This window comes from Scyliorhinus canicula, chromosome 6 (assembly GCF_902713615.1).
Source record: "Scyliorhinus canicula chromosome 6, sScyCan1.1, whole genome shotgun sequence".
Taxonomy (NCBI): domain Eukaryota; kingdom Metazoa; phylum Chordata; class Chondrichthyes; order Carcharhiniformes; family Scyliorhinidae; genus Scyliorhinus; species Scyliorhinus canicula.
In genome coordinates, this window is record NC_052151.1 from 123,320,232 (window position 1) to 123,346,756 (window position 26,525).

The 26,525-nt window shown below is 41.5% G+C and overlaps 1 protein-coding gene across 11 annotated transcripts in view; it reads right to left on the bottom strand.

Annotated features, from left to right (window-relative positions):
* Nucleotides 1-26,525, bottom strand: part of hadhb (hydroxyacyl-CoA dehydrogenase trifunctional multienzyme complex subunit beta) — a 51,814-nt gene that overhangs the window by 11,634 nt on the left and 13,655 nt on the right. For 8 of the 11 annotated variants that reach the window (XM_038800055.1, XM_038800050.1, XM_038800051.1 and 5 more), the window contains 7 exons: nucleotides 19,832-19,873; nucleotides 19,608-19,704; nucleotides 18,223-18,267; nucleotides 18,012-18,111; nucleotides 10,270-10,357; nucleotides 9,817-10,004; nucleotides 3,326-3,506 (listed from right to left, as the gene is read on the bottom strand). In XM_038800055.1, coding sequence (XP_038655983.1) covers nucleotides 3,326-3,506; nucleotides 9,817-10,004; nucleotides 10,270-10,357; nucleotides 18,012-18,111; nucleotides 18,223-18,267; nucleotides 19,608-19,704; nucleotides 19,832-19,873 — 741 coding nt within the window. The remainder of the gene's footprint in view (nucleotides 1-3,325; nucleotides 3,507-9,816; nucleotides 10,005-10,269; nucleotides 10,358-18,011; nucleotides 18,112-18,222; nucleotides 18,268-19,607; nucleotides 19,705-19,831; nucleotides 19,874-26,525) is intronic. The other 3 variants (XM_038800056.1, XM_038800057.1, XM_038800049.1) reach the window with 1 other exon arrangement.

Consider the following 26,525-nt stretch of genomic DNA (forward strand, 5'->3'; position numbering starts at 1 on the left):
TGGTGTAAACTATTGTTCGAGACATGAGAATTTCTGTTCAACAATCTTGTACCTTCTGGGTGGATGAATGACAGATTTGGATAGATCAATGAGCAAATTACTAGGGAGGCTTTTTCTAAGCTACTTAATGGTCTTGTTAAGAAGTCTGATTGAAGGGACTGCAACGGAGATAAAACTCGGGTATTTCCAAACAGTTGCCCACCTAAGGATTTAACAGGTTTGTTGTTGCTTCACTTTCACAATCAGATATCAGGGGTCAAATTGGATAACCCCAAAAAACGGGAGCAAGATTACGATGATTGATTCATAGAATCTATATTGCAGGAGGCCATTTGGCCCATTGAGTCCTCACCAGCCTGTTTGAAGAGCACCCTACTTAAGCCCATGCCACCACCCTAACCCCGTAACCCCATCTAACCTTTTGGACAGTTAAGGGGCAATTTAGCGTGGCCAATCTATCTAACCTGCACCTTTTTGGACTGTGGGAGGAAACCGGAGCACCCGGAAGAAACCCACGCAGACATGGGGAGAAAGTGTACAGACAGTCATCAGAGGCCGGAAATGAACCCAGGTCCCTGGAGCTGTGAAGCAGCAGTGCTAAACACTGTGCCACCATGCCAATTAACATGCATCCTTTGATTAAACTGTCGGCATGATGCCTAGCACTAATAAAAGTTAGTTTGCAACTTTTAAAGAGGTGGTTTATTGTGGTTGGTGCTCAGTTACTTCAAAATGTTGTGCCGTGGAAGGATTATCAATGTTGATAACAGTGTACACAGCAGGCACCAAGGTTTTTCGACTTTGCACTGAAGGTCATGGGAGACAAGATGAAGACATGTCCTGTATCCACAGGGAATCGGGAGGCCCACAAGACAAATGTCCAGAAGGAAGTGGCAAGAAGTAGCTGTGCACATCAATGCTAAGGAGCTGGATGCAGCACAACATGTAGTTTAATGATCCCACACAAGTTAGCAAAGTTATTGAGTGCTTCTTCAACAAAATGCTATATCCGCCCAACTGAATCACTAACATCAAACACTTCCCAATTAACTATATCCCCATCATTCAACTACCAACAATCTCTATCAATCAGGACTTGCCATTAACATTCTTATGCTTTACCTCATTTCACATGTAGCTCTGTTGCAAGTCTCATATTTATATCTCACAGATTGCATAAACTTTTAGCTATCCAACCATGATAGCCACATCACCCAAGCAAATTGGACAATAACTGAAACACTTCTTCATTCATGCAGAAGATTGTACATAATAGGAACAGGAGAAATTAACAGAAGTGGGAGATGTTGACTGCACATTTTAACCTCCTTAGAGGAGATTGTGCTAACATTTAGGAGGGCGGCATGGTAGTACAATGGTTAGCACTTGCTTCACAGCGCCAGGAACCTGGGTTTGATTCCAGTCTTGGGTCACAGTCTGTGCGGAGTCTGCATGTTCTCCCTGTGACTGCCTGGGTTTCCTCCAGGCGCTCCGGTTTCCTCCCAGAGTCTAAAGATGTACAGATTAGGGGGATTGGCCATGCTAAATTGCCCTGAGTGTTCAAAAAGGTTAGGTGGGGTTACTGGGTTATGGGGATAGGCTTAAGTAGGGTGCTCTTTCCAAGGGCTGTTGCAGACCTGATGGGCCGAATGGCCTCCTTCTGTACTGTAAATTCTATGATTCTACTATAGGATCATCAACACTGGCATCAAATTAGCAAAGTAGGATTCACAAACTCTGCATGGTGTTGATGGTCTTTGGTATGCACGCACAAACCTCTTCACAAATATGGCATCTGCCGTTCTTCATGTTGGAAGTGTGTACGTGGGTCATTGACACAACTTCGTGCACTGAGGCCCCCCCCCCCCCCGGCTTCCCCCCAAAAAAGTGTGCTGTACAGTCCAATTTCACTGCCCAGGAGTTTTTCCAGAATAATCTAGTCATTGACATGCATTGAAACGGCCTGATTATAAGTAGGGCAGTGAACTGATTTACCACATTGGCACAGATCCAACTGCATTCTCTTGAATAAGTGGTACAGGTTGAGCATCCCTTATCCAAAATTCCGAAAACTGAAAAATCCCTAAATGGGTACCTTTTTCAAGCGCGCCACACAATTTGAAAAAGGCACTAATTCACTTGGCAGCAGGGTTCAATCATGAGTAATTCCGTTGCTTAAGACTTTTAAGTTACAAAGAAAGACTGGAGGTTATTTTATTTCCATTGAGGAAAAATAATGAAAGATGGGTGTGTGAAAGGTCTCTGGGGAAAATAGCTGGCAAGGATTGAATATTCATGTTACAGGAAGTTATCAGCGGAAAGGTCATTGACCTGAAATATTGTTTCCATCTTCACAGATGCTGCCAGACCTGTTGAGAATTTCCAGCATTTTCTGTTTTTATTTCAGATATTCTAGGGCATCAGTTAATTCTGGGTTCAGAAAATTAATGTAAGATGGTAAATAAGTGGTACAGAATTGAAATAACGATGTTTGTCATAACATTTAGATTTCCTCCTTCAATTAATATTATACTGCATTTAAATATTTGCTTATATTCCTACACATCAGAAAGCAAAGCTGTACAATACAGCCAGTAACCTGAAAAATGCACTAATCCAAAGCACTGTTTGAACATTGTACATAGCAATCCTTGTCAGCAGAACAGCTTTAAGGACAGTGTAATTTTCCTGGTCTCGTGGTCAACATTAATCTGACAAGCAAAATCTAAAGTTTATTTTGCTGTTTTACATTTTATAGGCCCAATAGCAGTTGTTGTCCCACACTACAACAGTGACACTTGGGACACTGGTTGCAAACATCTTGGGGACTTATGGAGGTCATCAACGGCACTATTAAATTAACTTCATTCCATATGTTCCCCTATTTGCATTTCCCACCAAATACTTAAATTTAAACACATTGAGCGGGATTCTCTGGTCTGTCAGCCGCATGTTCCTCGGCGGCGCTTCCTTGACAGCAGCAGGATTCTCTGTTCCTGCCACCTGACAGTGGGATTCTCCGTTGTGGCCACCCCACGCCAGTGGGAAACCCACAGACATGAGTGCATTGCCAGCCGATTGGAGAATCCCACGGTCGGTGAATCCTGCCCTACTAAAACTGATTTTAGTTGGGCAATGGGAGTTCTTGAACTACTGCAATTCTTGTGGAGATAGCACTCCCAAAACAAATAGATTGGAAGCCAATCTAAATGTTAAAAGACATCACATTTTTAAAAGTGAAGTTCTTTATAACTACACACAGAGAAGAAAATTAAAGGCAAATACTTAACAATTAACAGTATTTGACCAGAGAGAAGAAAGTTACCTGGCACCTTGAATGGGATTACATCTTTAAGAAGCTTCGCAGTTTCTGCTTTTTTTGCCAAAACATGGGAACGAATGGCAAATTCATCTTGCTCTGCACGTGACACACCAAATGCTGCTGCAAGTCTATCTGCGGAATGACCCATTGTCTCACTAGTGGAAAACTCAGCTACAGCCGGGAGCTGGAGAAATAATTGCATGAATAGATTTAGTGTTGTGCTTTGACTGAAATACAGTATTTATGTTGTCTGCTCAATTCTGTCAGCACTTGCTGCACAAAATGTCAATTTCCAAACACTATTGATAATTTTAAAATATCTCACCATCATAATTTTCACCTAAATTTAAAGGAAGGCAATTTGGATGTTATAAACCATAAGGGTAAATATTCTACTTTTAAAAAGAGAGGTGTATAAAAAGTACACTTTAGTTCACAGTGTAATGTGTAATGCTTCCATAGTCAAGCAAGGATAAACATATTCATATTTGTCTAAATCAGTGTCCATTACAGATTACATTTGACCATTGACAAAGAAAACATCCCTATACAGGTCTGAGAAACACGCTGAATGTTTTTCAGGGATTATTAAAGTTCACAGGAGGATTATTTTGTGTTTTCCCCAAAAAACCTATGCAAGGATTCATAGCTTGGAGAATCAAAGACAAGTGAAAAAGACAGCAAGGAAAATAAGAAAAGTAATAGACAGAGAAATCTTGGGAAAAATAGTGGGGATGGGACAAGGAACGTTAAAAAGGACTAGCCTTGAAGTTTTGTAGCTGAACGCATGGAACATTCAAAATAAAATGGATGAATTAGATGCATTGTAAAGGGGTATGATATAGTTGGGAATATATGCATGGGAACAAAACATTGAGGGCTATTCCATTTTTAGGAAAGACAGGCAGAAAGGAAAAGGTGGTGGAGTTGCATTGTTGACCGAAGAAGATATTGAAGATATTAGCACTGATGATATGGAATCTGTATGCGTCATGTTAAGAAACATCAAGGCCAAGAAACATTCATAGGGGTGGTATGCAGCCCACCAGTATACAGACCACCAAACTACAGTGGTAATGTAGGGAATAGTCGGGAAATCAGAGTTGCATATAATAAAGGAACATCTGTGATTATGGATGACTTTAATCTGCATATAGATTGGATGAGTCAAATTAATCACAGTACAATAGAGGAGAAATTTCTGGAGTGTACACGGAATGGTTTTCTGGACCAATACATTGAGGAACCAGCAAGGGAACAGGTCATCTTGGACTGGGTATTGTGCAATGAGAAAGGATTATTTAGCAACCTAGTTGTGAGAGAACCCTTCGGGATGAGTGACCACAATTTGATAGAACAGTTAGTGAGGAGAGCAGGGTCCTGAACCACAATAAAGTAGCTATGATGGAACGGGAAACATTACTGAAAGGAAGGACAGTGGTCAGGCAATGGCAGGGATTCAAGGAAAGAATAGGTGAACTCCAAAATTTGTTTATTCCTATTTGGCACAAGAGTGGAAAGGAAACTGGCCAAACCATGGTTTACAAGGAAAATTAGAGCTTGTTTTAGATTCAAAGAAGAATCATACAAATAGGATTGTTTAATTAAGCAAAGGCGGACCAAAGGATTGATTAATAAGGGGAAAATACAATACGAATGTAAGCTAGTATGGAACATAAAAATGACTCTATAGGTTCTATAGGTATGTAAATAGAAAAAGATTGATAAAAACTAATGTCGGCCCCTTACCGGTGAGAAAATGTGGGAATTCATAATGAGGAACAAAAAAATGGCTGAGGAACTAAATTTGTACTTTGCTTCTGTCTTCACAAAGGAAGACATGAATAATGTAATGGAAGCTCTGAGAACACAAATTTCGAAGAGGAGCTGAATGAAATTAGTACTGATAAAGAAATGGTTTGGGGAAATTAATGGGTTTGAAGGCAGGTAAATCTCCAGGGCCTGATAATCTTCATCCCAGAATACTTAAGGAAGTGGCCCTAGAAAGAGTAGATCCGTTGGTGGTCATTTTCAAAAATTCTTTGGACTCTGGAATGGTTCCTACAGATTGGAGGGTGGCTAATATAGCCCTGCTATTCAAAAAGGGAGGTAGAGAGAAAACAGGAAACTATAGACCAGTGAGTCTAACGTTGGTAGTAGGAAGTTGCTGGATTTCATAGTACAACATTTGGAAAGCAGTGGTATAATCAAAGTCAGCATGGATTTACAAAAGGGAATTCATGCTTGACAAATCTACTAGAATTCTCTGAAGATGTAATTAGTAGAGTTGACCAGGGAGACCATGGATGTGGTTTATTTACTTTCAGAAGGCTTTTGACAAGGTCTCACATAGCAAATTACTATGTCAAGTTAAAGTGCATGGGATTGCAGGTAGTGTCTTGAGATGTATAGAAAGCTGGTTAGCAGACAGGAAGCAAAGAGTTGGATTAAATGGGTCTTTTTCCGATTGGCACGCAGTTCACATTACATAATAATGATTTGGATGAAGGAACTAAATGTATTGTTTCCAAATTTGCAGATGATACAAAGTTAGGTAGGAAGGTGAGCTGTGAGGAGGATACAGAGATGCTTCAGCAGGATTTGGACAGGCAGAGTGAGTGGGCATCTGGCAGATGCAGTATAATGTTGATAAATATAATGTGGAGAATACGGTTAAGGTCGTGCAGTGCTGGTCCGAGGCAACAGAAGAGCTGCTATGAAGGCCAACATAACGGACTACAAAGTGAAGCGGAACAGAATCTCCGGCGGCAGCGCACCCCTCCCTGATGAACTCAATGCATTCTATGCTCGGTTTGAGTAGGAAACCATCAAACCGCTGTCGACTGCCCCAGCAGCCCTGGACACACCCACCATCACAACTTCCAAAGTCAAATCAGCCTTCTTGAAAGTGAACCCTCAGAAGGCAATGGGCCCCGACGGGGTCCCTGGTTGTCCACTCAGATCGTGTGTGGACCAGCTGGCAGATTTGTTCGCGGACATCTTCGACCTCTCCCTTCTCTGTCCCAAGGTTCCCATCTGCTTCAAGAAGACCACCATTATACCGGTGCCAAAGAAAAACCAGGCAACGTGCCTCAATGACTACCGTCCGGTGGCCCGCACATTGATCGTAATGAAGTGCTTCGAGAGGTTGGTCATGAGGCACATTCAATCCATACTCCCAGAATGCCTTGTTCCACTGCAATTCACATACTGCCGCAACTGTTCCACAGCAGATGCCATCTCCCTGGCCCTACACTCATCCCTCGAGCATCTTGACAACAAGGATTCCTACACCAGATTCCTATTTATTGACTACAGCTCCACCTTCAACACCATGATCCCAGCGAAGCTCATATCAAAGCTCCAAAACCTAGGACTCCTCACTCTGCAACTGGACCCTCAACTTCCTGACCCATGAACCACAATTAGCAAGAATAAACAACAACACCTCCACCACGATAGTCCCCAATGCGGGGCCCCGCAGGACTACAAACTCAGCCCCCCAACTATACCCTCTATACACACACGACTGGGCGGCAAAATTTGGCTCCAACTCCATCTACAAGTTGCTGATGGCACGACCATAGTGGGTCAGATCTTGAACAACAACGGGTCAGAATACAGGAGGGAGACAGACAACCTAGTGGAGTGGTGTAACGACAACAATCTCTCCTCAATGTCAGCAAATCTAAAGTGCTGGTCCTTGACTTCAGGAAGCAAACCCCTGTCTGCATCAATGGGCCCGAGGTGGAGATGGTTGACAGCTTCAAATTTCTAGGGGTGCACATCACCAAAAATCTCTCCTGGTCCATCCACGTCAATGCTACGACCAAGAAAGCACAACAGTGCCTACATCCTCAGGAAACTAAGGAAATTTGTCATGTCCACACTGACTCTTACCAACTTTTACAGATGCTCCATAGAAAGCATCCTATCTGGCTGCATCACAACCTGGTCTGGCAACTGCTCGGCCCAAGACCGCAAGAAACTACAGAGTCATGAACACCCCCCAGTCAATCACACGAACCCACCTCCTATCCATTGACCCCATCGACACCTCCCGCTGGCTTGGGAAAGCAGGAGCATAATCAAAGACTCCTCCCACCCGGCTTACTCACTCTTCCATCGGGCAGAAGATACAAAAGTCTGAGAACATGCACTAACAGATTCAAAAACAGCTTCTTCCCTGCTGTTACCAGACTCCTAAATGACCCTCTTATAGACTGATGGACTGATCTGATCTCTTCATGCGATGCCTGTGTTTTATGTTTGCCCTATTATGTATTTTCTTTTCATGTACTGAATGATCAGTTTGAGGTGCACGCAGAACAATACTTTTCACTGTACCTCAGTACATATGACAATAAACCAATCCAATGTGAAGTTATCCACATTGGTAGCGAAAATAGGCAGTCAGATTATTATTTGAATGGGTGTAAATTGACAGAGGTAGATACTCAGCAAGGCCTTAGTGTTCTTGTGCATCAGTGGCTGAAAGTAAGCGCCCAGTTATGGCAGACAATAAAGGAGGAAAATGGTATGTTGGCCTTCAAAGCAAGAGGATTTGAGTATAGGAATAGGGATTTACTGCAATTGTGTAGGGCATTGATGAGGCCATACCTGGAGTAGTGCGTGCAGTCTTAGTGTCCTTATCGGAGGAAGGATATTCTTGCAGGACTCATATGAGACACTAAATTGGTTAGGATTCTATCAACTGGAGTTTTGAAGCGTGAGAGGGGATCATATAGAAACGTATAAAATTCTAACTGGATTAGTCAGAGGAGATTCAAAAAGAATGTTCCTGATGATGGGTGGAGTCCAAAACCAGGGGTCATAGCTTGAAGATAAGGAGTAAACCTTTTAGGATTGAGGCGAGGAAAAATTTCTGCCACAGATGGTATAGGTCAAAACGCCGTGTAATTTCAAGAAGGGATTGGATATAGCTCTTAGGGATAAAGGAATCAAGGAAATTGGGTATATTCACAATCCTCAGAATGAAAGAAAGTCTCCTCATCTGAGTCCTAAATAGCCGACTCCTTATCCTGAGATTGCATTCCCAAGTTCTAGGCATTCCAAACCAAGAGAAACATCATCTCAGCATTCAATCTGTTAATCCTGCTCAAACCTTTTTACGTTTCAATGAAATCACCTTACATTTTTCTAACCTTCAGAGACTATAGGTCTATTTTACTCACTTTCTCTCCATAGTACAGCCTCTCATTACAAAAATCAATCCTGTGAACCATTACTACAACCCTCTCTATGGCAAGTATATATTGTCTTAGGTAAGGAGACTAAAACTATACAAAGTATTTCAGATGCAGTTTCACCAAAGCCCTACATAACTGCAGCAATAGGTTCTTACTTTATATTGAACCTACTTGTAATGAAGGCTAACATGCATTTGTTTTCCTAATTGCTTGTTGCACCTGCACATTAACTCTGTTTTGTGTGCAAGGATTCCATATGCTCCTGAATCCCAATCGATGCACTAGTCTCTCACCTTCAAAAATAAATTCTGCTTTTCCACTCTTCCTACCAAAATGGATAATTTCACACTATCCCACATTATACAACATCTGTCATCTTTTTACCAAAGCACTTAAGCAGTCTACATCTCTCTGCAACCTTTATACGTCCTCCTCAGTTTATTTTCACAGTCTTATGTCATAAACAAATTTGGATTGTAAGTGGAACAGCACTAAATCTTGCGGCACTGCACTAGTTACACCTGGTCACCCTGAAATGGCATGTTTATCTCATCTTTCTGTTTGTTAAACAATCCTGAATCCACGCAAATATATTACTTCCAACTTCATAAAACTTTCCTTTCATAAAACCACAGTCAACTCGGTCTAATCATATTGCGATATTCTATCTTGCCATGTCATTCTTTCAGCTAGTAACTGGAAGTTTGGATGTTATCGGTCTCTACCGAGATTGTAGTACCTTACATACCACAGATACTACTTTGGAGTACGATCAAGACCAATGATTCCACTATCGCTGTGGCCACCTCTTAAAACCCTAGAATGTAGGCTATCTGATCCAGGATGTCAGCTTTTAACGCCATTAAACAATATTTTAAAAGTTACAAGAGACTTTCATTCTCAGTTTCATGGTGAAAATTGCATCAATGGCCTGCAAGGCAACCACATAAAGTAACAGATTGCGAGTAGCTGTCATTTATATTTTTCAATAGCAGCACTTAAGAAATGTTGGAAAACCAACTCCTGAAGCCTGGTCTATCAGCAACTGCACTGTGATAATTGTAACATAAAAACAATCTCAAAGTTGGTATTCATAGAAACTTGGTTTCAGATGTTTCTATGTGAGAGAAATATCACTGCAAAGGTTAGGAAATTGTAATTGCTAATTAGACATATGGCTTGAAACAAGCTGAAATGATTTACTTCAATATGGTAACATTTTGAAAACTCCAACTTAAGTCTTTACAACTTAATTATAATTGTAAGAATGCATTGTATTAATACCTCAGGAGCAAAATGGTCTGGGCGGATTTTTCCAAGAAGAGTCAATCTCTGTCCTATTGTCTTAGCTCTATTAAGTGATAGTAAAATCTTCCTCATTTTTCTGCTGTGACGAATGGGAACATCTGACATGAACTCCACACCTCCAGCTATTACTGTTTCACACTGACCAGAAGCAATTAAGCCAACAGCTGCAATGCAAATACAACATAAAGATTACTGATGAAAGTTAGAAATTGTTTACAGAAGTTCCATTCCAAATGTAAAACCTCAAAAAGCTGGTTTTGTTGTAATCCATAAATATTTCAAATATTTTATTTAGGTCAGTTGATAAAAATCAGAGTCCCATTCAAAGAGGCGAACAAAAACTTCCAAATTCGTTGAACTCAAGATCTCCAGCTAAAATCGGTTACCCTTTTAACACTGCACTTAATATGCCAAATTCTTTGCACTTGCCTGTGGTCATTGCCTGATTTGAGGAAATGCAAGCCATGGTAACTGTGTGGGATGGAGTTTTATCAGAAAACCCTGCTCCAAGGGAGGCCTGTTAAAACAATAGCAGTAATGAGTAAATGGGGCAACAGAAAAAAAAGCTACATTTTGCATCATAATGTGAAATACATCTGTTTCAGGAGTCAAATGCAGTTAGCTCAGTCCCTGTAACATTCTGTACTACAGAAGAACATAGAATATACAGTGCAGAAGGAGGCCATTCGGCCCATCGAATCTGCTCTCATTTCCACCCTATCCCCATAACCCAATAACCCCCTCCTAAAGTTTTTGGACACTAAGGACAATTTAGCATGGCCAATAACCTGTACATCTTTGAACTGTGGGATAAAACCGGAGCACACGGAGGAAATACATGCAGACACGGGGAGAACGTGCAGACTCCGCACAGTGACCTAGCAGGAAATCGAACTTGGGACCCTGGCGCTGTGAAATCACAGTGCTATTCACTTGTGCTACCGTGCTGCTACAAAAATGATTTGTTTAGTTTATAAAACCTGGTACAATGAAAGACATTCTTCAAAAATAGAGAGTTAAGCCAGATTATTAGAACAATAGAGAGAAAACTTTGAACTTCATCTGAGCATCGCTATATAATGACTTAAATATCACTTACCTTACAGCACAGGAGTCAATTGGAGTTGACTTTCCTTATATCCTCTCTTTTCAAATATTTATAAGTATTGTTGTCTCTGCGTAACTGCCACTTGTAAAATAACCGTTCAAAAACATTTCTTCTAACTTCCCTTTCAATCTATTAATTGCAATCCTAACTGTGCTCTTGCATTATCAATTCACCAATTCGTGGAAACAAACTGTTACAATCTGCCCAGGTAATAATTTGGAAACCTTTATTAGTTTCCCCTTAGCAATGTTTCCTGTGAAACATATGTTGGCATGCAGCCAGTATTTTCAATGAGAGTTCTGTTTAATTTCTTTTGCATGGCTGTGCATGCACAATATTTAAGCCGTAAAAAATATCAACCATTGTTTTAATTTCTTGGGAGTGAATAACATCCCAATTTTTCAAAAAGCATTTTATTGTGGATGCTGAAAATCTGAAATAAAGACAAAAGACGTTGCAAATCTCAGCAGGTTATGTATGGCAGCATCTGTAGAAAGAAAGTTAATGTTTCAGGTCTGTTAAAGATCAACTCTATTCTTCTCCATAGATACAGCCATAACTTCTGAGTAGGTCCAGTATCTTCTGTGTTAATCCAAATTTTTCAAGCTTTTTAATTCTAGTGAATTGTAACTGTACAGTTTTCACTGGTCTAATATCCTCCATTCCTGTAATAAACTCCGCGATACTGTACGCCTAGAACAAATTTCAGCGCCTCAAAAATTCAGTACTTTTTTGCTTTCGTATGCAAGTTGCCTTTTAAATTTCTCTTTTTGGCCATTTGAATACCTGAATTTCCATCTTTAAAGATCTGGGTATTTGCAACACTCAACCGTTCAGCTCTTCCATTGTGGTAGCAGTGATGGATTATCTTGCTATGACAGATGAGTGTTCATAAAAAAAAATAGGTTTACTGCCTAAGCTAATGTCCTCATGAGTTAGACCAAGTTTAGATTTGCGTAACTGATGCAAATACTGCGACAAAGTCAATGTTAGATGAATAGATGGAGCATTAATTTTGTGTTGTATTGCTTGTCCCAATGCACTTGACTCTGTTCTCCTCAAATATCAAATTACTTGATGAATCATAGAATCCCGACAGTGCAGAAGGAGGCGATCTGGCCCATTGTGTCTGTACTGACCTCCGAAAGAGCACCCCACCTAGGCCCAATCCCCGTAACTCTGTAACCCTATCTAACCGTTCGACATTAAGGGGCTATTTAGTATAGCCAAACCACCTAACCTACAAATCTTTGGACTGTGGGAGGAAACAGAGCACCTGATGAAACCCACGCAGATACGGGGAGAACATGCAAATTCCACAGCCACCCGAGGTTGGAATCGAACCTGGGTGCCTGGCGCTGTGATGCAGCAGTGCTAACCACTGTGCCACTCATAAGAGACAAGAGACTTCTCCATTTGGGTCTGTCCGGGATTGTTATTACCCGATGTGTTGGGATCCAGCTTGCAAGCTCTGAAATTCTGTGGGATGTCCTGTGGTGTGGGTTCTCATGCTCAGCTGCTTGTGGAATCCTCTATGTGAACCACATGACCAAACTGCAAAGCTGAGCTCCGACGTGTATGCTCTCAATGCCAGATATACATAATTTTGTAAGAACCTCTGTTGGCGGTTTTTTTCCTGCCATGTGATTTTGTAAATAGATCGTAGACAGTGAAACTGCAAAAACCTCTGCTTGCTTCGTAGGATGCCAGTAGGTTATCCAAGTCATGCACCCATAAAGAAGTGGTGCAAGAATGACTGCCTGTAGACTTTGATCTTAGCACAGAGACAAATTACATGCTTTGTCAGGATCTGTCAATGTGAACCTGTCAATTGGTGAATTTGCTTTTGCCAGGTGATGGGTGATTTTGTCATTCAGCGCAGTGTTATTGGAAGGTACTCCAAAGATAGTAAAATTTCTGAACGAAACAGAGGGTGTGTTTTCTGTAGTTATGGTGGGGTCTTGGGACGATTGGCCAGGGGCGTGTTCATGCAAGATCTCAGTCTTCTTCAGATTTGTCAGGCCAAATTGTTCTGAGGCTGGGGTGAAGTGATCAAGACTTTCAGTCTTCCATAGCTTCAGGGGAGGTGCCAAAGGACTGGAGACTTGTAAGTGTTCAGAAAAGTTGCAAGAATAGCCCCAGGAATTACAAGACAGCCAGTTTAACTTCAGTGGTGAGCAAGTTTCTAGAAACACTTTTCGAGATAGAATTAGTCACATAGAAAACTGTAGATTGATTAGGAAGATCCAGCATGGATTTCTAAAGAGGAAAATGTGTGGAACTAACTTGTTAGAATTTTTTGAAGAGGAAACAGAAAGGGTTGATGAGGGTAATGCAGTTGATGTAGTGAACATGGACTTTCAAAAGGCATTAGATACAGTTCCACAAAACAGACTTGAGAAAACTTGAAGAAATAAAAAAGGACAGGAGCAACATGGGTACAAAATTGGCTGAATAATAGAGCGTAGAGAGTAATGGTCAATGGGTATTTTTTGTGGCTATGGAAGTTCTGTAGTGGAGTTCCACAGGTATTGGGACCCTTGCTCTTCCTGATATATATTAATGATCTAGATCTTGGTATGCAGGGGACAATTTCAAAGTTTGTGGGTGATACAAAACTTAGAAGTACTGTAAACTGTGAGAACAGTGCAGAACTTCAAAAGGATTGGCAGATTAAGTTCAAAACAGAGAAAAGTGAGGTGATGTATTTTGGCGAGAAGAAAATGGGCAGGCAACACAAAATAAGGGGTACTTTTCTTAACGGGGATCAGGAGCAAAGGGTGAGTACGTGCCTAGACAGATGGAGCAGCTAATAAAGCATACAGTATCCCGGGCATTATTAATAGTGGCACAGAGTACAAGAGCAAGGAGGTAATGCTCAACTTATACAGGTCACTAGTTAGACCTCAGCTAGAGTATTGTGTACAGTTCTGGGTGCTAAACTATTAGGAAGGATGTGAATGCATTGGAGAGAGTACAGAAGAGGTGTAGAAGAATGGTTCCAGGAATGAGAAACTTCAGTTAGGAGGATAGATTGAAGAGGTTAGGACAGTTGTCTTGGTTAGGAGAAGATTTGATAGAGGAGTAAATCATGAGGGGGCTGGACAGAGTAGATAGTGAAAAACTGTTCGTACACAAAGGATTAAGAGCGAGAGCACAAATTTAAATGATTTGCTAAAGTAGCAAATGCGGTGCGAGAAAAATTCGTTTTCACACGTAGTTTGGATGCGGAATGTATTGTCTGGAAATGTAGTGGAGGCAGGTTCAATGGAGGCATTCAAGAGGGCATTAGATGATTATTTGAATAGAAACGAGTGCAGGGTACAGGGTAAAGACCCAAGTCAAAATGTTCATTTGGAGAGCTGGTGCAGACGCACAATGGGCTAGGCAATTCTGTGATTCTGTGCTGAGGACTCCCAGGGCCATTCCCTCCCAACTGTATACCACTGTGCCGCCACCTCTGCAGGACATACTCAGGGATAGTTGTGGTGGTGTCTGGGTCATTTTCGCTGAGATATGATTCCATTGTCAGGCTGTTGCTTGTCTAGTCTAAGAGACAACTGTTTGTCAATTCCCCAATAAGGATGACTTTGCAGGGTCGAGTGGTCATCGTTTCCAAGTGGTCTAACCAGTTTAACCTGTAACTGAGTGGCTTGCTCGGCAATTTGGCAGTTCAGAGTCAACCACATTGCTGGGGGTCTGGAGTCACATGTAGACCAGGCCAGGTAAGCATGACAGTTCCATCAGATGGGTTTTTACGATAATTGACAATTGTTTCAATAGTCATCTTTTAATTTTAATTCCAGATTTTTATTGAATTCAAATCCCACCATCAACTGTGGTGAGGCGCAAAGCCAGGTCCAGTGACAATACCATTATGCCACCAGCTCCTCTATTGTATTTGTCCAAACTACAAACCCCCATGTTTTCCTATGGTCCACTGAATTTTTCTGTTTTTTTTTGCTCCTTCAATTTGCTATCACAAAACTTTGGTAGAAATCCTGTTGTGCTTGTACAAATAATTTAAAAAGTCAAACTAAGCATCCACGCGGATCTCGGGCAAACCACTGGCCACATCTCATACAGAGCTCAAGAAAATTCTCCTGAAATTCCTCCCCATCTCTGCCTTTAACCATAATATTTGCTTCATTCATTATTGGGATAGTTAAAGTTTCCCATTATCACTACTCTCTAGTTTTTGTATCTCTTGGTAACTTCTTTGCAAATCTCCCCCCCCCCCCAAACTATTTGGCAGCCTGTTTAAGGTTCTGAGCTCCAATTAAATAGCATCTTTGATCTCTGAAGGACATTTTCTTTCCAACACCATATTTCCCTTCATTAAAATCGCCACTCCTCCTTCCCCATCTTTCCCAAATATCTTGCAGCCAGAAATAATAATCTTTTTTGAGTTAGGCTTCAGTTGTTACTGCTATGTTACGATCCCAGTTGCTGTTAACTCGACGGGAAGCTCCCAGAATGGAACCCTGGATTACAGACGGTAACTTAAAATAATGTGGAGAAACAGAGTCATAGGACCTCCGATTAGATTTAACAAGAAAAACATTTATTAAAAATGAAAAAACTGGATGATACAATATAACTTACTCCCCCCCCAATAGGTTTTAAGATGAACACAGATTACAATGTACATCTTAAACTACAAAAGTCTTGAATCGCAAGCATACAAGACTGTAGGCACATACTCTCCACTTGAAACGACAAGTGAATGTTTGTGGATGCCTGTTCAGAACCCCCCCCCCCCCAGATGAATGCTACGTGAGACCCCAAACTCCACTTCCAAAAACATGCTTTAAAATAAGAACGTAAGAACTAGGCGGAGTAGGCCATCTGGCCCCTCGAGCCTGTATCGCCATTCAATAAGATCATGGCTGATCTTTTTGTGGACCCAGCTCCACTTACACGGCCGCTCATCATAACCCTTAATTCCTTTACTGTGCAAAAATCTATCTATCTTTGCCTCAAAAACAGTTAACGATGTAGCCTCAACTGCTTCACTGGGCAGAGAATTCCACAAGAGATTTACAACGCATTGGGTGAAAAGGTTCCTCCTCAACTTAGTCTTGAATTTTCTCCCCCTTATTTGGAGACTATGCCGCCTAGTTCTAGTTTCACCTGCCAGTGGAAATAACCTCCTTGCATCTATCTCAACTATTCCCTTCATAATTTTATGTTTCCATCTTCTCACATAATTATGCTTTCCTTTAGCAGTTTGCATTCCGAAATCCAGACCAGGTTTTCCAAATAGCATTTTAACAAACCTTCCGTTCCACTTTTAACAGTGAATCCAATCCAGGGTTGTACACCAATCCCCAAGTTTCCTTTTTCGTGATGCTGTGCAAACAGTTCACAATTGTTTTCACTCTTGATTCCCAAGAATCAGATGTTTGATTTAGCTTTGAAGGCTACTGTCCCACTTTAAATCTGGTTACTGCAATTATTTATTTAATTCAGAACACTTTGTTTACCCTTCCTTGAATTCTTCCGAATAATACTTTGGTTTCTGTTCACTTAACTCTAGTCGTCTTAAAAAACTTTCTTTCTGTTCCAATCCCCTGGTTATTTGGACTATAACTTGTACTTTATAAAACCTGCCTATTTGCAGCTCTCATCCTATCCCATCGTTCTTTAGGCAGAATTGAGAAATGTTCACTCCCCGAGGTCCAGTTTTCAACTGACCACAAATTCAGCTGAAATTAAAACGTAAAAATTTTACTCCCTTACAAGGCCTCAGTTGCTAAGCAATGCCTGCATATTTCTACTAACCGTTTTATTCTTCATGCCATAGCCATCTCTAAGCACAAAATAAACATTTGGAACAGAATCAACCCTCACACATAAAAATACGTTTGTCCAGCATGAATCTAACTATTGGCTTTACCCTTCCAGGCACAGAAACAGTAAATTAAACCCACACTTTATTTCTAGTGTTTACCAATACAAATCCCTTGAAATTACATATGATGTAGTTGTTTTCCTAACCAGTATTGCTACATAGCTCATTGAGCTTATGAACCACACATTTACATACATGCCGAGCAGAAGTATTTGTATTTTCTATTATCTCACCTAATTATGTATTATTTAAAATTGTCTTTCTCAGTCTTCTGTGCACCTTGCTTCTGACTTTATCAATACTGTATTTTGGTGGCCAAACCTCCACTGAACAGGTCCTTCATGCCACAAAACTGATTACAATGTCCCAGGAATCTGAAGTCCTCCCTCTTGCACCATAATTCTAGTCACATATTAACCTTAAATTGTTCCAATTTCTACTCTCATTAGCCTGTCGCACTGGGAAGTAATCCAGAGATGCCTACCAGGTCCTGCTTTTTAAATTTACTTCCTAGCTCCATAATCACTGACTGCTAGACCGTAATCATTTTCCTCCCTATGTTGTCAGTCTACGACATCTGGTCCTTCCCTTTCCCCACAAAATGTTCTTTCTGCAAATTCACTTTAATGAGAAACAATCCTTCATAGGTAAAAATATTTTGTGAAACAAGGTTAAATTCTGTAACTTGAAATTCTTGGAATACTTAAACAAAAAAAATTCAGACAGAGATATTACCATAACCCATATTCCACAAATTTGAAAAATAAATTTACCATTTTTCTTTGCTTTCTGTCTCAAAGTTTTGGTTAAAAGTCTAGGGTTAACTCTCAAAACTACACAATATTATTTTCAACAAAAGGCATCAGCTTGCTCTGAAATCTAAATTTGCTTTGGTGTGCTACTCTTCGTGACTTAAGACTCAAGTAATAGTAATTGCTGAGTTATGAAGTATTTGGTTACATCCTCTGAACCATACTATCATTTAACTAAATATTGGGCAGAAAGAGGTACACTTTGGATTTGTAGGATACATTGTGTCCGCTTACAAGTGTGAGCGTTGACATTAAACTAGAGAAAACATCAAGTGTACAAATTGTGACAGCAATCCTTTTACATTACTGTGCTGTCAAAGGTCGCAAGACATTTTGTATCGGGGGAAAAAAAATAAAAACAAAATTAACTACTTTAAATTGTAGTATTCTCACATACCTCACGAGCAACATTGCTTGTTTTGACCTCCTGAATAACAGTACCAAAGACTATGTATTCAACGTCTGCTTTTGGAATGCTAGTCCTTGTAAGTAGTCCCCTATGTGAATAAAAATGTTGTCAGTTTCCATAATGAGTTTAAATATTCTAAAATGGAACACAATATATATGTATGAATGCAAGAATTCCAAAGTTTGATCAGCCCACTTACTGTAGCACTGCTCTGGCCAAATCATGGGGCATCAAATCTGCGTACCTACAAGAGCACAGACACAATTTATTATCAACATGTAATTAAGTTTTAAAGAGTTACATAAAAATCCATTCTGGTAACAAACGGAATCATACTTGGCACTGAACTATTCCTGTCTTGAAAATTCAACTTGCCTACGAGCCAGTAGCAGATTTATTCTTTTAGTTCCTTGAATTGGAAAGAATTATTTTCCTCTGTTAACACTTCCCTTGCAATACTCCTAGCCTTCATTATTATTTTGCAGATGCATAGTAAGGATATTACTGGACTCAACTGCTTTGGTTGCCACGGTTAAACATATACAAATACATACAAACAACAAGCACTCAAGTCGTAGCTGAAAATGCTATATAAACCCGCTTTAATGACTATTTTCACGGGGTGGAGATGCCGGCGTTGGACTGGGGTGGGAGAAAAGGGAAGGACGGCAAGGCAAAGAAGAAAATATAAATAGTGCCTGTCTATTGCATTTTCATCTCAAGGAGGTGGGCGCAGGCTGGAAAGGGGCCTGCTGCCTCCCAAAATGGTCATGAAGAAGCAAGGAATGCCAAGGCAGGCAGGTTATAAGGCAACTGTAGCAACGGAAGCAGGACAGAGCTCTTTGATCAATCTTGAAAACAAACTTCAAACCATACAAAATCCTTGAATACATACCTAAATACTTAAAAACATATCATACAAACAGGCTGAATGGCCTCCTATGCCATAAATGATTATTTTTCTTTTTTTCTTTTCATAAATTTAGAATACCTAATTCATTTTTTCCAATTAAGGGGCAATTTAGTGTGGCCAATTCACCGGCCCTGCACATGTTTGGGTTGTGGGGGCGAAACCCGCGCAAACATGGAGAGAATGTGCACACAGACAGTGACCCAGGGCCAGGATCGAACCTGGGACCTCGGTGCCGTGAGGCATTAGTGCTAATCCCTGCATCACCGTGCTGCCCTGCCATAAATGATTATGTGACCACCTAAAAACACCGTTTCAACTTATCTTTCAAAAAGCTCCTGATTCCAGACCAGAGATTTCCTATGGTTCACGTGAGCTTTGTTTCCTGCACAGGCTGGCCTAACTCCGTCAGATTTGCAAAGGGGGTGGTGGTGTGAAATTCCAACCCCTATAAGAAGCCGGCAAGGTCAGGAGTACTACCTGCAGGCCCAGTTTACACCCTTATCCATGCTGGCACAAATTGCCATAGACAAGAATCGGGGTGGGAATCCCGGAATCAGGTTGTACTCACATTTATAATTTCCTTTCACCTCTGATTCGAAACAGACAGAAACATAAAAATCTGTTCCCAAGTGCAATGTGCAGGTTCAAATGACATAACCCTCATCACTTACGTGGTACCAGACATCAAGAATGGAATTCGGACACCTTCAACCAGGACAACATTTCTCAACCCTGGTTTTGCTAGAGTTTTCTTACTGGCTGATTGTGCTGTTGGACAGAATTTTAAGACAATGTAAACTTACATCACCAAAACATTTAAGAGTCAAAGTCAAACATCCAACTAACCAGTAAATGCATGCCAGTGATGAGAAAAATCTGTATGAAAGCACTATACCTTGAGACGGAGTGCGAGATACTGAGCTCAACAAACGTGCATCTAGTTTCAAAAGAATTATATTATCAGTAAACCTTTCAGCTCATTTGTCTCATTACAGATGTCAGAAACAACTCGTGTTTGTAAAATACCTTTGACATAACAAAACATCCCAAGACACTTCACAGGAGTATTATACAAAGCAAAGTTAGGCACTGGGTCAGCTAAAGTGATATTAATTTGATTTATTGTCACATGTATTGGTATACAGTGAAAAGTATTGTTTCTTGCATGCTGTACAAACAATGCATACCGTACATAGGGAAGGAAGGAGACTGCAGAATATAATGTTACAGTTATAGCAAGGTGTAGAGAAAAGATCAACTTAATACGAGGTAGGCCCATTCAAAAGTCTGATGGCAGTAGGGAAGAAGCTGTTTCTTAGTCGGTTGGCATGTGACCTCAAACTTTGGTATATTTTTCCTGACGGAAGAAGGTGGAAGAGAGTATGTCCGTGGTGCGTGGGGTCTTTAATTATGCTGACTACCTTTCTGAGGCAGCGGGAATTGTAGACAGAGTCGATGGATGGGAGGCTGGTTTGCGTGATGGATTGGGCTACATTCGGCCTTTTGTAATTTCCTGCGGTGTTGGGCAGAGGAGGACCTACACCAGGCTGTGATACAACCGGAAAGATTGCTTTCTATGGTGCATCTGCAGAAGTTGGTAAGTGTCGTAGGTGACATGCCAAATTTCCTTAGTCTTCTGAGAAAGTAGAGTTGTTGGTGGGCTTTCTTAACTACAGTGTCGGCATAGGGGGACCAGGACAGGTTGTTGGTGATCTGGACACCTAAAAACTTGAAGCTCTCGACCCTTTCTATTTCGCTCCCATTGATGTAGACAGGGGCATGTTCTCCAATACGTTTCCTGAAGTCGATTACAATCTCCTTCGTTTTGTTGACATTGAGGGAGAAATTATTGTCGTTGCTCCAGTTCATCAAATTCTCTATCTCAGTCCTGTACTCAGTCTCGTCATTGTTTGAAATCCGACCCACTACTGTGATGTCATCAGCAAATTTGAAAATCGAGTTGGAGGGGAATTTGGCCATACAGTCATAGGTGTACAAAGAGTATAGTAGGGGGCTGAGGACACAGCCTTGTGAGACACTGGTGTTGAGGATGATCGTGGAGGTGTTGTTGCCTATCCTTACTGATTGTGGCCTGTGGGTTAGAAAGTTCAGGATCCAATCGCAGAGGGAGGAGCCGAGATGAGTTTCGTAGGAATGATGGTGTTGAAGGCTGAGCTGTAGTAGGGTGGTAAAAGTTTGGTTGGAGAGGGGGGTTTTAAGGCAAGCTTCTTAAAGGAGGAAAGCTAAAGGAGAAGAACTTAGCGTTAGGAATACAAAAGTCATTTTAAGGGAATTATATTTGTAATGGTAAACTTTAGAAATAATGTATAGTTCCAGGTGTGTTTAATGTAATATGTCTGTGGCTGGAGGGCAAAACCTAGTTAGATACATGCCTGACAAAGGTGTTGGTATGCGTGGGGGTTGGTTAAGTTCCAACTAGGTTTCTATTGTGCTCAGAGGGGGCTACAGTGTGAAAAATAAATATAAGGCATAAGCTTGTGGTCTTTGCTTAGCAACTGTGGTCCTTGTACGGTAAAAAGCTTGCAAATGTTCGTTTAGGTAATTTAAGAGCAGTTGGAGACAGAACCTCAGGGAACGAACATCTCTAACTCTGCCAAAAGAAAGACTGGACAGGATGGGAGCTGCAAAGAGGCAGGCTTCCTAAAGTACAAGTTACAGTCCAGATAACCAGGAATTGGGACAGAGAGATGGTCTAAGAAGTCTGGAGTTAAGTGAACAGAAACCAAGTTATTATTCAAAAGAATTCAATAAAGAGTAAACAAAGAGCTCTGAATTAAAGAGATAATCGCAGCAACTAAATTTAAAGAGGGACAGCAGACTTCAGAGGTAGATGAAACAGTTGGTGTTATTGTAGTAGTCTGGGAATCAAGATTTAAGGCAATTGTGAGTTGCACAACAATCAAGACCAAGAAACCCTAAAGCGGTTGGTGTGGAATTCTGGACTGGATTCCCTGTTAAAAAGTAGAGTGGAAGCTTTGTTTTAGAAGTGTCATTTGGAAATCCTAGACTGGATTTTGGAATGCAAACCACCAAGGACAGCATAATAATAATCATAGAATTTACAGTGCAGAAAAAGGCCATTTGGCCCACCGAGTCTGCACCAGCCCTTGGAAAGAGCACCCCATTTAAGCACACACTTCCAACCTATCCCCGTAACCCAGTAACCCCACCTAATAATAATCTTTATTATTGTCACATGTAGGCTTACATTAACACAGCAATGAAGTTGCTGTAAAAATCCCCTGGTCACCTAGTCTCCGGCGCCTGTTCGGGTACACTGAGGGAGAATTCAGAATGCCCAATTCACCCAACAGCACATCTTTCGGGACTTGTGTGAGGAAATCGGAGCACTCGGAGAGAACGTGCAGGCGCCACAAAGTGACCCAAGCTGAGAATCGGACCTGGGACCCTGGCACTGTGAAGCAACAGTGCTAACCACTGTGCTACCATGTCGCTTTGAGTTTTAGAGAGTCAGAGTTTTACAGCATGGAAAGAAGCCCTTCACCCATCACATCCACGACGACCATCAAACACTTAATTATTCTAATCCCATTTTCCTGCACCTGGTAGGTAGCCTTGGATGCAATGGCATTTCAGGGGCTCATCTAAATACTTCCTAAAAGTTGTGAGGGATTTATCTCTACCATCCTTTCAGGCAATGAGTTCCAGGTTCAAGTTTTTCCCTCACATCTCCTCTGAACCACCTGCCCCTTCACTTATGCCCTCTGTTTACTGACCCCTCCATTAAGGGGAAAAGCACCTTCTTATCCATCCCATCTTTGTCTCTCTTAATTTTATACACCTCAATCAGGTCCCCCTCAGCCTTCTCTGCTCCAGGGAAAACAACCCCAGCCTATCCAGTCTCTCGTTAGCTGAAAGAATCCAGCCCAGGCAGCATCCTGGTGCATCTCCTCTGCACCTTCTCCAGTGTAATCACTTCCTTTCTATATTGTGGTGACCAGAACTGTACACCGTACTCCAGCTGGGGCCTAACCAGCATTTTGTACAGCTCCAGCATTACCTCCCTGCTCTTATATTCAATACCTCGGTTAATAAAGGCAAGAATCCTATAGGCCTCCTGAACCATCTTATCTACCTGTCCTGCTGTCTTCAGAGATCTGTGAACATGCACAAAGGTCCCTTTGATTCTCCGTTCTTCCTAGGGTCCGACCATTTGTTGTATATTCCCTTGCCTTGTTAGTCCTCCCAAAATGCATTCCCTCTCACTTTTCATGGTTAAATTCCATTTGCCAGTCTTCTTACCATCTAACCAGCTCGTCTATATCATCCTGTAATCCAAGGTCTTGCTCCTCACTATTTACCATATCACAAATATTTGTGTCATCTGTGAACTTACTTATCATACTGCCTCCATTCACATCCAAATAATTAAATATACTACTAATGGATCGAGCACCGATCCCTGTGGAACACCACTGGTCACAGGTTTCCAGTAACAAAAACAACCTTCAACCATCACCTTCTGCCTTCTACCACTAAGCCAGTTTTGGATCCAGTTTGCCAAATTGCCCTGGATCCCATGGGCTCTTACCTACTTCATAAACCTCCCATGTGGGACCTTGTCAAAAGCCTTACTAAAGTCCATGTAGACTACATCAACCACACTACCTACATCTACACACCTCCTCAAAAAATTCAATCAAATTTGTAAGACAAAACAATGGTGACTATCTTTGATTGATCCTTGCCTGTCCAAGTGGAAATGAATTCGGTCCTTCAGAATGTTTTCCAGTAGTGTCCCTACCATTACAGGCTCACTGGCTTGTAATTTCCTGGTTTGTCCCTATTTCCCTTCTTGAATAATGGCACCACATTAGCAATCCTCTGGCACTACTCTTGTAGTCATGAAGCACAGTGGGCTAAATAGCTGTCTTGTAATGCAGAACAAGGCCAGCAGCACGGGTTCAATTCCCGTACCGGCCTCCCCGAACAGGCGCCGGAATGTGGCGACTAGGGGCTTTTCACAGCAACTTCATTGAAGCCTACTTGTGACAATAAGCGATTATTATTATGATGTGGAGATACCGGCGTTGGACTGAGATGAGCACATAAGGGATGTTACGACACCAGGTTAAAGTCCAACAGGTTTGTTTTAAATCACTATCTTTCGGAGCACCTGAGAGCAGTGCTCCGAAAGCTAGTGATTTGAAACAAACCTGTTGGATGTAAACCTGGTGTTGTAAGACTTCTTACTCTACTACTACTACTACTACTACTCCTGTAGCTCGAGAAGATTTGAACATTTTTGTCAGTGCCACTGCAAGCTCCTCCCTTGCCTCCACAGCAACCTTGGATACATCTCACTTGGCCTTGAGGATTTATCAACTTTTAAGCCCATTAAAATTGTCAATAGCTCCTCCCTCTCAATGTTAAGTTGTTCAAGAAAATCACAATGTGGCTGCCTGATTTCTAATCTACATCATCCTTCTTCATAGTGAACACAGCTGCAAAGTACTCATTTAATACCTCACCTATATCTTCAGGTTCCACACACAAATTGTCACGTTGTACCCAACAGGCCCTACTCTTATCCTGGTCAACCTCCTGCCCTTAGTATACTTATAAAATACCTTTGGATTTTCCTTTATTTTACCCGTTAGTGCTTTTTCATGGCCCCTATAATGAGAGAATAATTTAAAGTGTGTGTTTGGGATAGGAGTTTGGAAACTCTCAAGTGACAATCATCTGGGTGGATTCAGAGGAGAAAAATCACAGAAACTAATGGGTTTAGAGCAAAGTAGTCTTGTGTACTTAAAATTGACTTTTTGCATTAATGAGACCACTGTAGCTTAAAATGTACTTTGTAATCCATGTTAATCTTTAAATCTGGGTATATTTGTTCAGATAAGGGTCAAGTAAAGGAGTATTATATTATGATCCAACTTTTCATGTTTAATAAATGTTTTTATTTTGTTGCTAAAACTAATTAGCAGTCCTGTGATTCACTTTCTCCACTTTTATGAAAGAAAAGTAAAATTTACAGTCTTTTGAGCCAGAGTTCCATTCTGGGATCTTTCTGTCCAGTTATCACACCAACTGGGACCATAACATTAGGGATTAGGCAGTTGAACGTATGAACATAAGAAATAGAAGTAGTAGACTTTACAGAAATATTTTCTTTAATTTACCCCATCCACATGCGGAATTAATTGTTAGGTGCATGAATATCAAGGTAATAGTGGATGTGCGCTACCAGTAGAAACAAAACAACCTACATATAATTTTTTTCAAAGTTACCACAGGCATGGAAGAAAGAATACCATCCCCAGCCATTGATAACTAACATTCTGGCCCACAATCTACCACTACATTACCATACCCGAAAGGGCATTTATTAGTTTGCATATTGTAGCTTTTATTTATTTTAGTCACTTGACAGAAGTTGAATTGGTAGACATGGTGCAAGACACAAGGATCTTTTGTTATCATTTGGCAAATTAAAAATAGAAAGGGTGAAGGTGGTTTGCCTTTTGAAATAATAAAAAAGTGTCTCTGAATTTGGAGAGGGGCTGGCTCTTGTGAACTAGAGGGTGAAGGTCAGAGAAACAGTCAACTTGTAAATTAAGTGATGTCATGTGAGAGTACCTTTAAGAAATGAATGTTTAAGCAATGTACCTTTAAGAAATAGAGCAGAGACTTCTGGTGGCGTTCGTGAGCAGAGCGGTCGCAGAAAAAAGGGCTCCCGCAGGTCCACGAAGACGGGGTTTTTTTCAGGAGGCCTCCGTAGGGGGAAACAAAATTTAAAGTCCTGCGAAATCGGGAGCTGTGGAACTGGGCCTTCGGGAGCAGAGCGATCCGGTGTCAGCGGCAAACACCCCCCCCCCCCCCCCCCCCCCCCCCAACGACAGCAGAGTGCAGGGCAGGTTCGGAGCGGCGACCTGGACCGAAGCAGGGGCCGAACCTGCAGAGAGGAAGGAACAAAGGAGCGACCAACGCCCCCCCCCCCCCCCAACCCCAAAGGAGAGCGCAGGGTGTAACGAGCGGCGGCCCAGACCAAGCAACGGGGACAGAAGCGGGGACCGACCAACCCCCCCCCCCCAAACTGGCAGTGACCACCACGAGGCAAGAACAGAGAGGGACCCCCAACCAGAAGCCTCTCTCTCTCTCGACCCTGGGTGAGTGAGGGAAAAGGAAGGAAAAAAGAACTTTTGCAAAAACAAAACTCTGAAAAGAAAACTTTTAAAGGGGGGGGGGGAAATTTATTTTTGCACTTATTTTTTTCTCACCCAAAACAAGTTCACCTGAGAAGAGTTTCATAAAAGAGGAAAAATAAAGTGGTAAAGGAGAGAAGGGAGGAGAGAAGAAAAAGGGAAGAAACAAAGAAAAAATAGGGGGTGGAAAAGGGGGGAAAAAAAGCAAAAAAAGAAAGGGAAGGGGGGAGAAAAAAAAATGCCAGAAGGGAGCCAAAGCAGAGGGAGAAGGGGCACCAAAGGCAGACGGGGCAATGGGCGAGCCAGTTCAGACGAGCTAATCAGCGCATGAAGCAGCAGAACGGAAGTATCGCCGCATCAAAAAGAGCTGGACAGACAGGTGCACTCTCCCCCAGG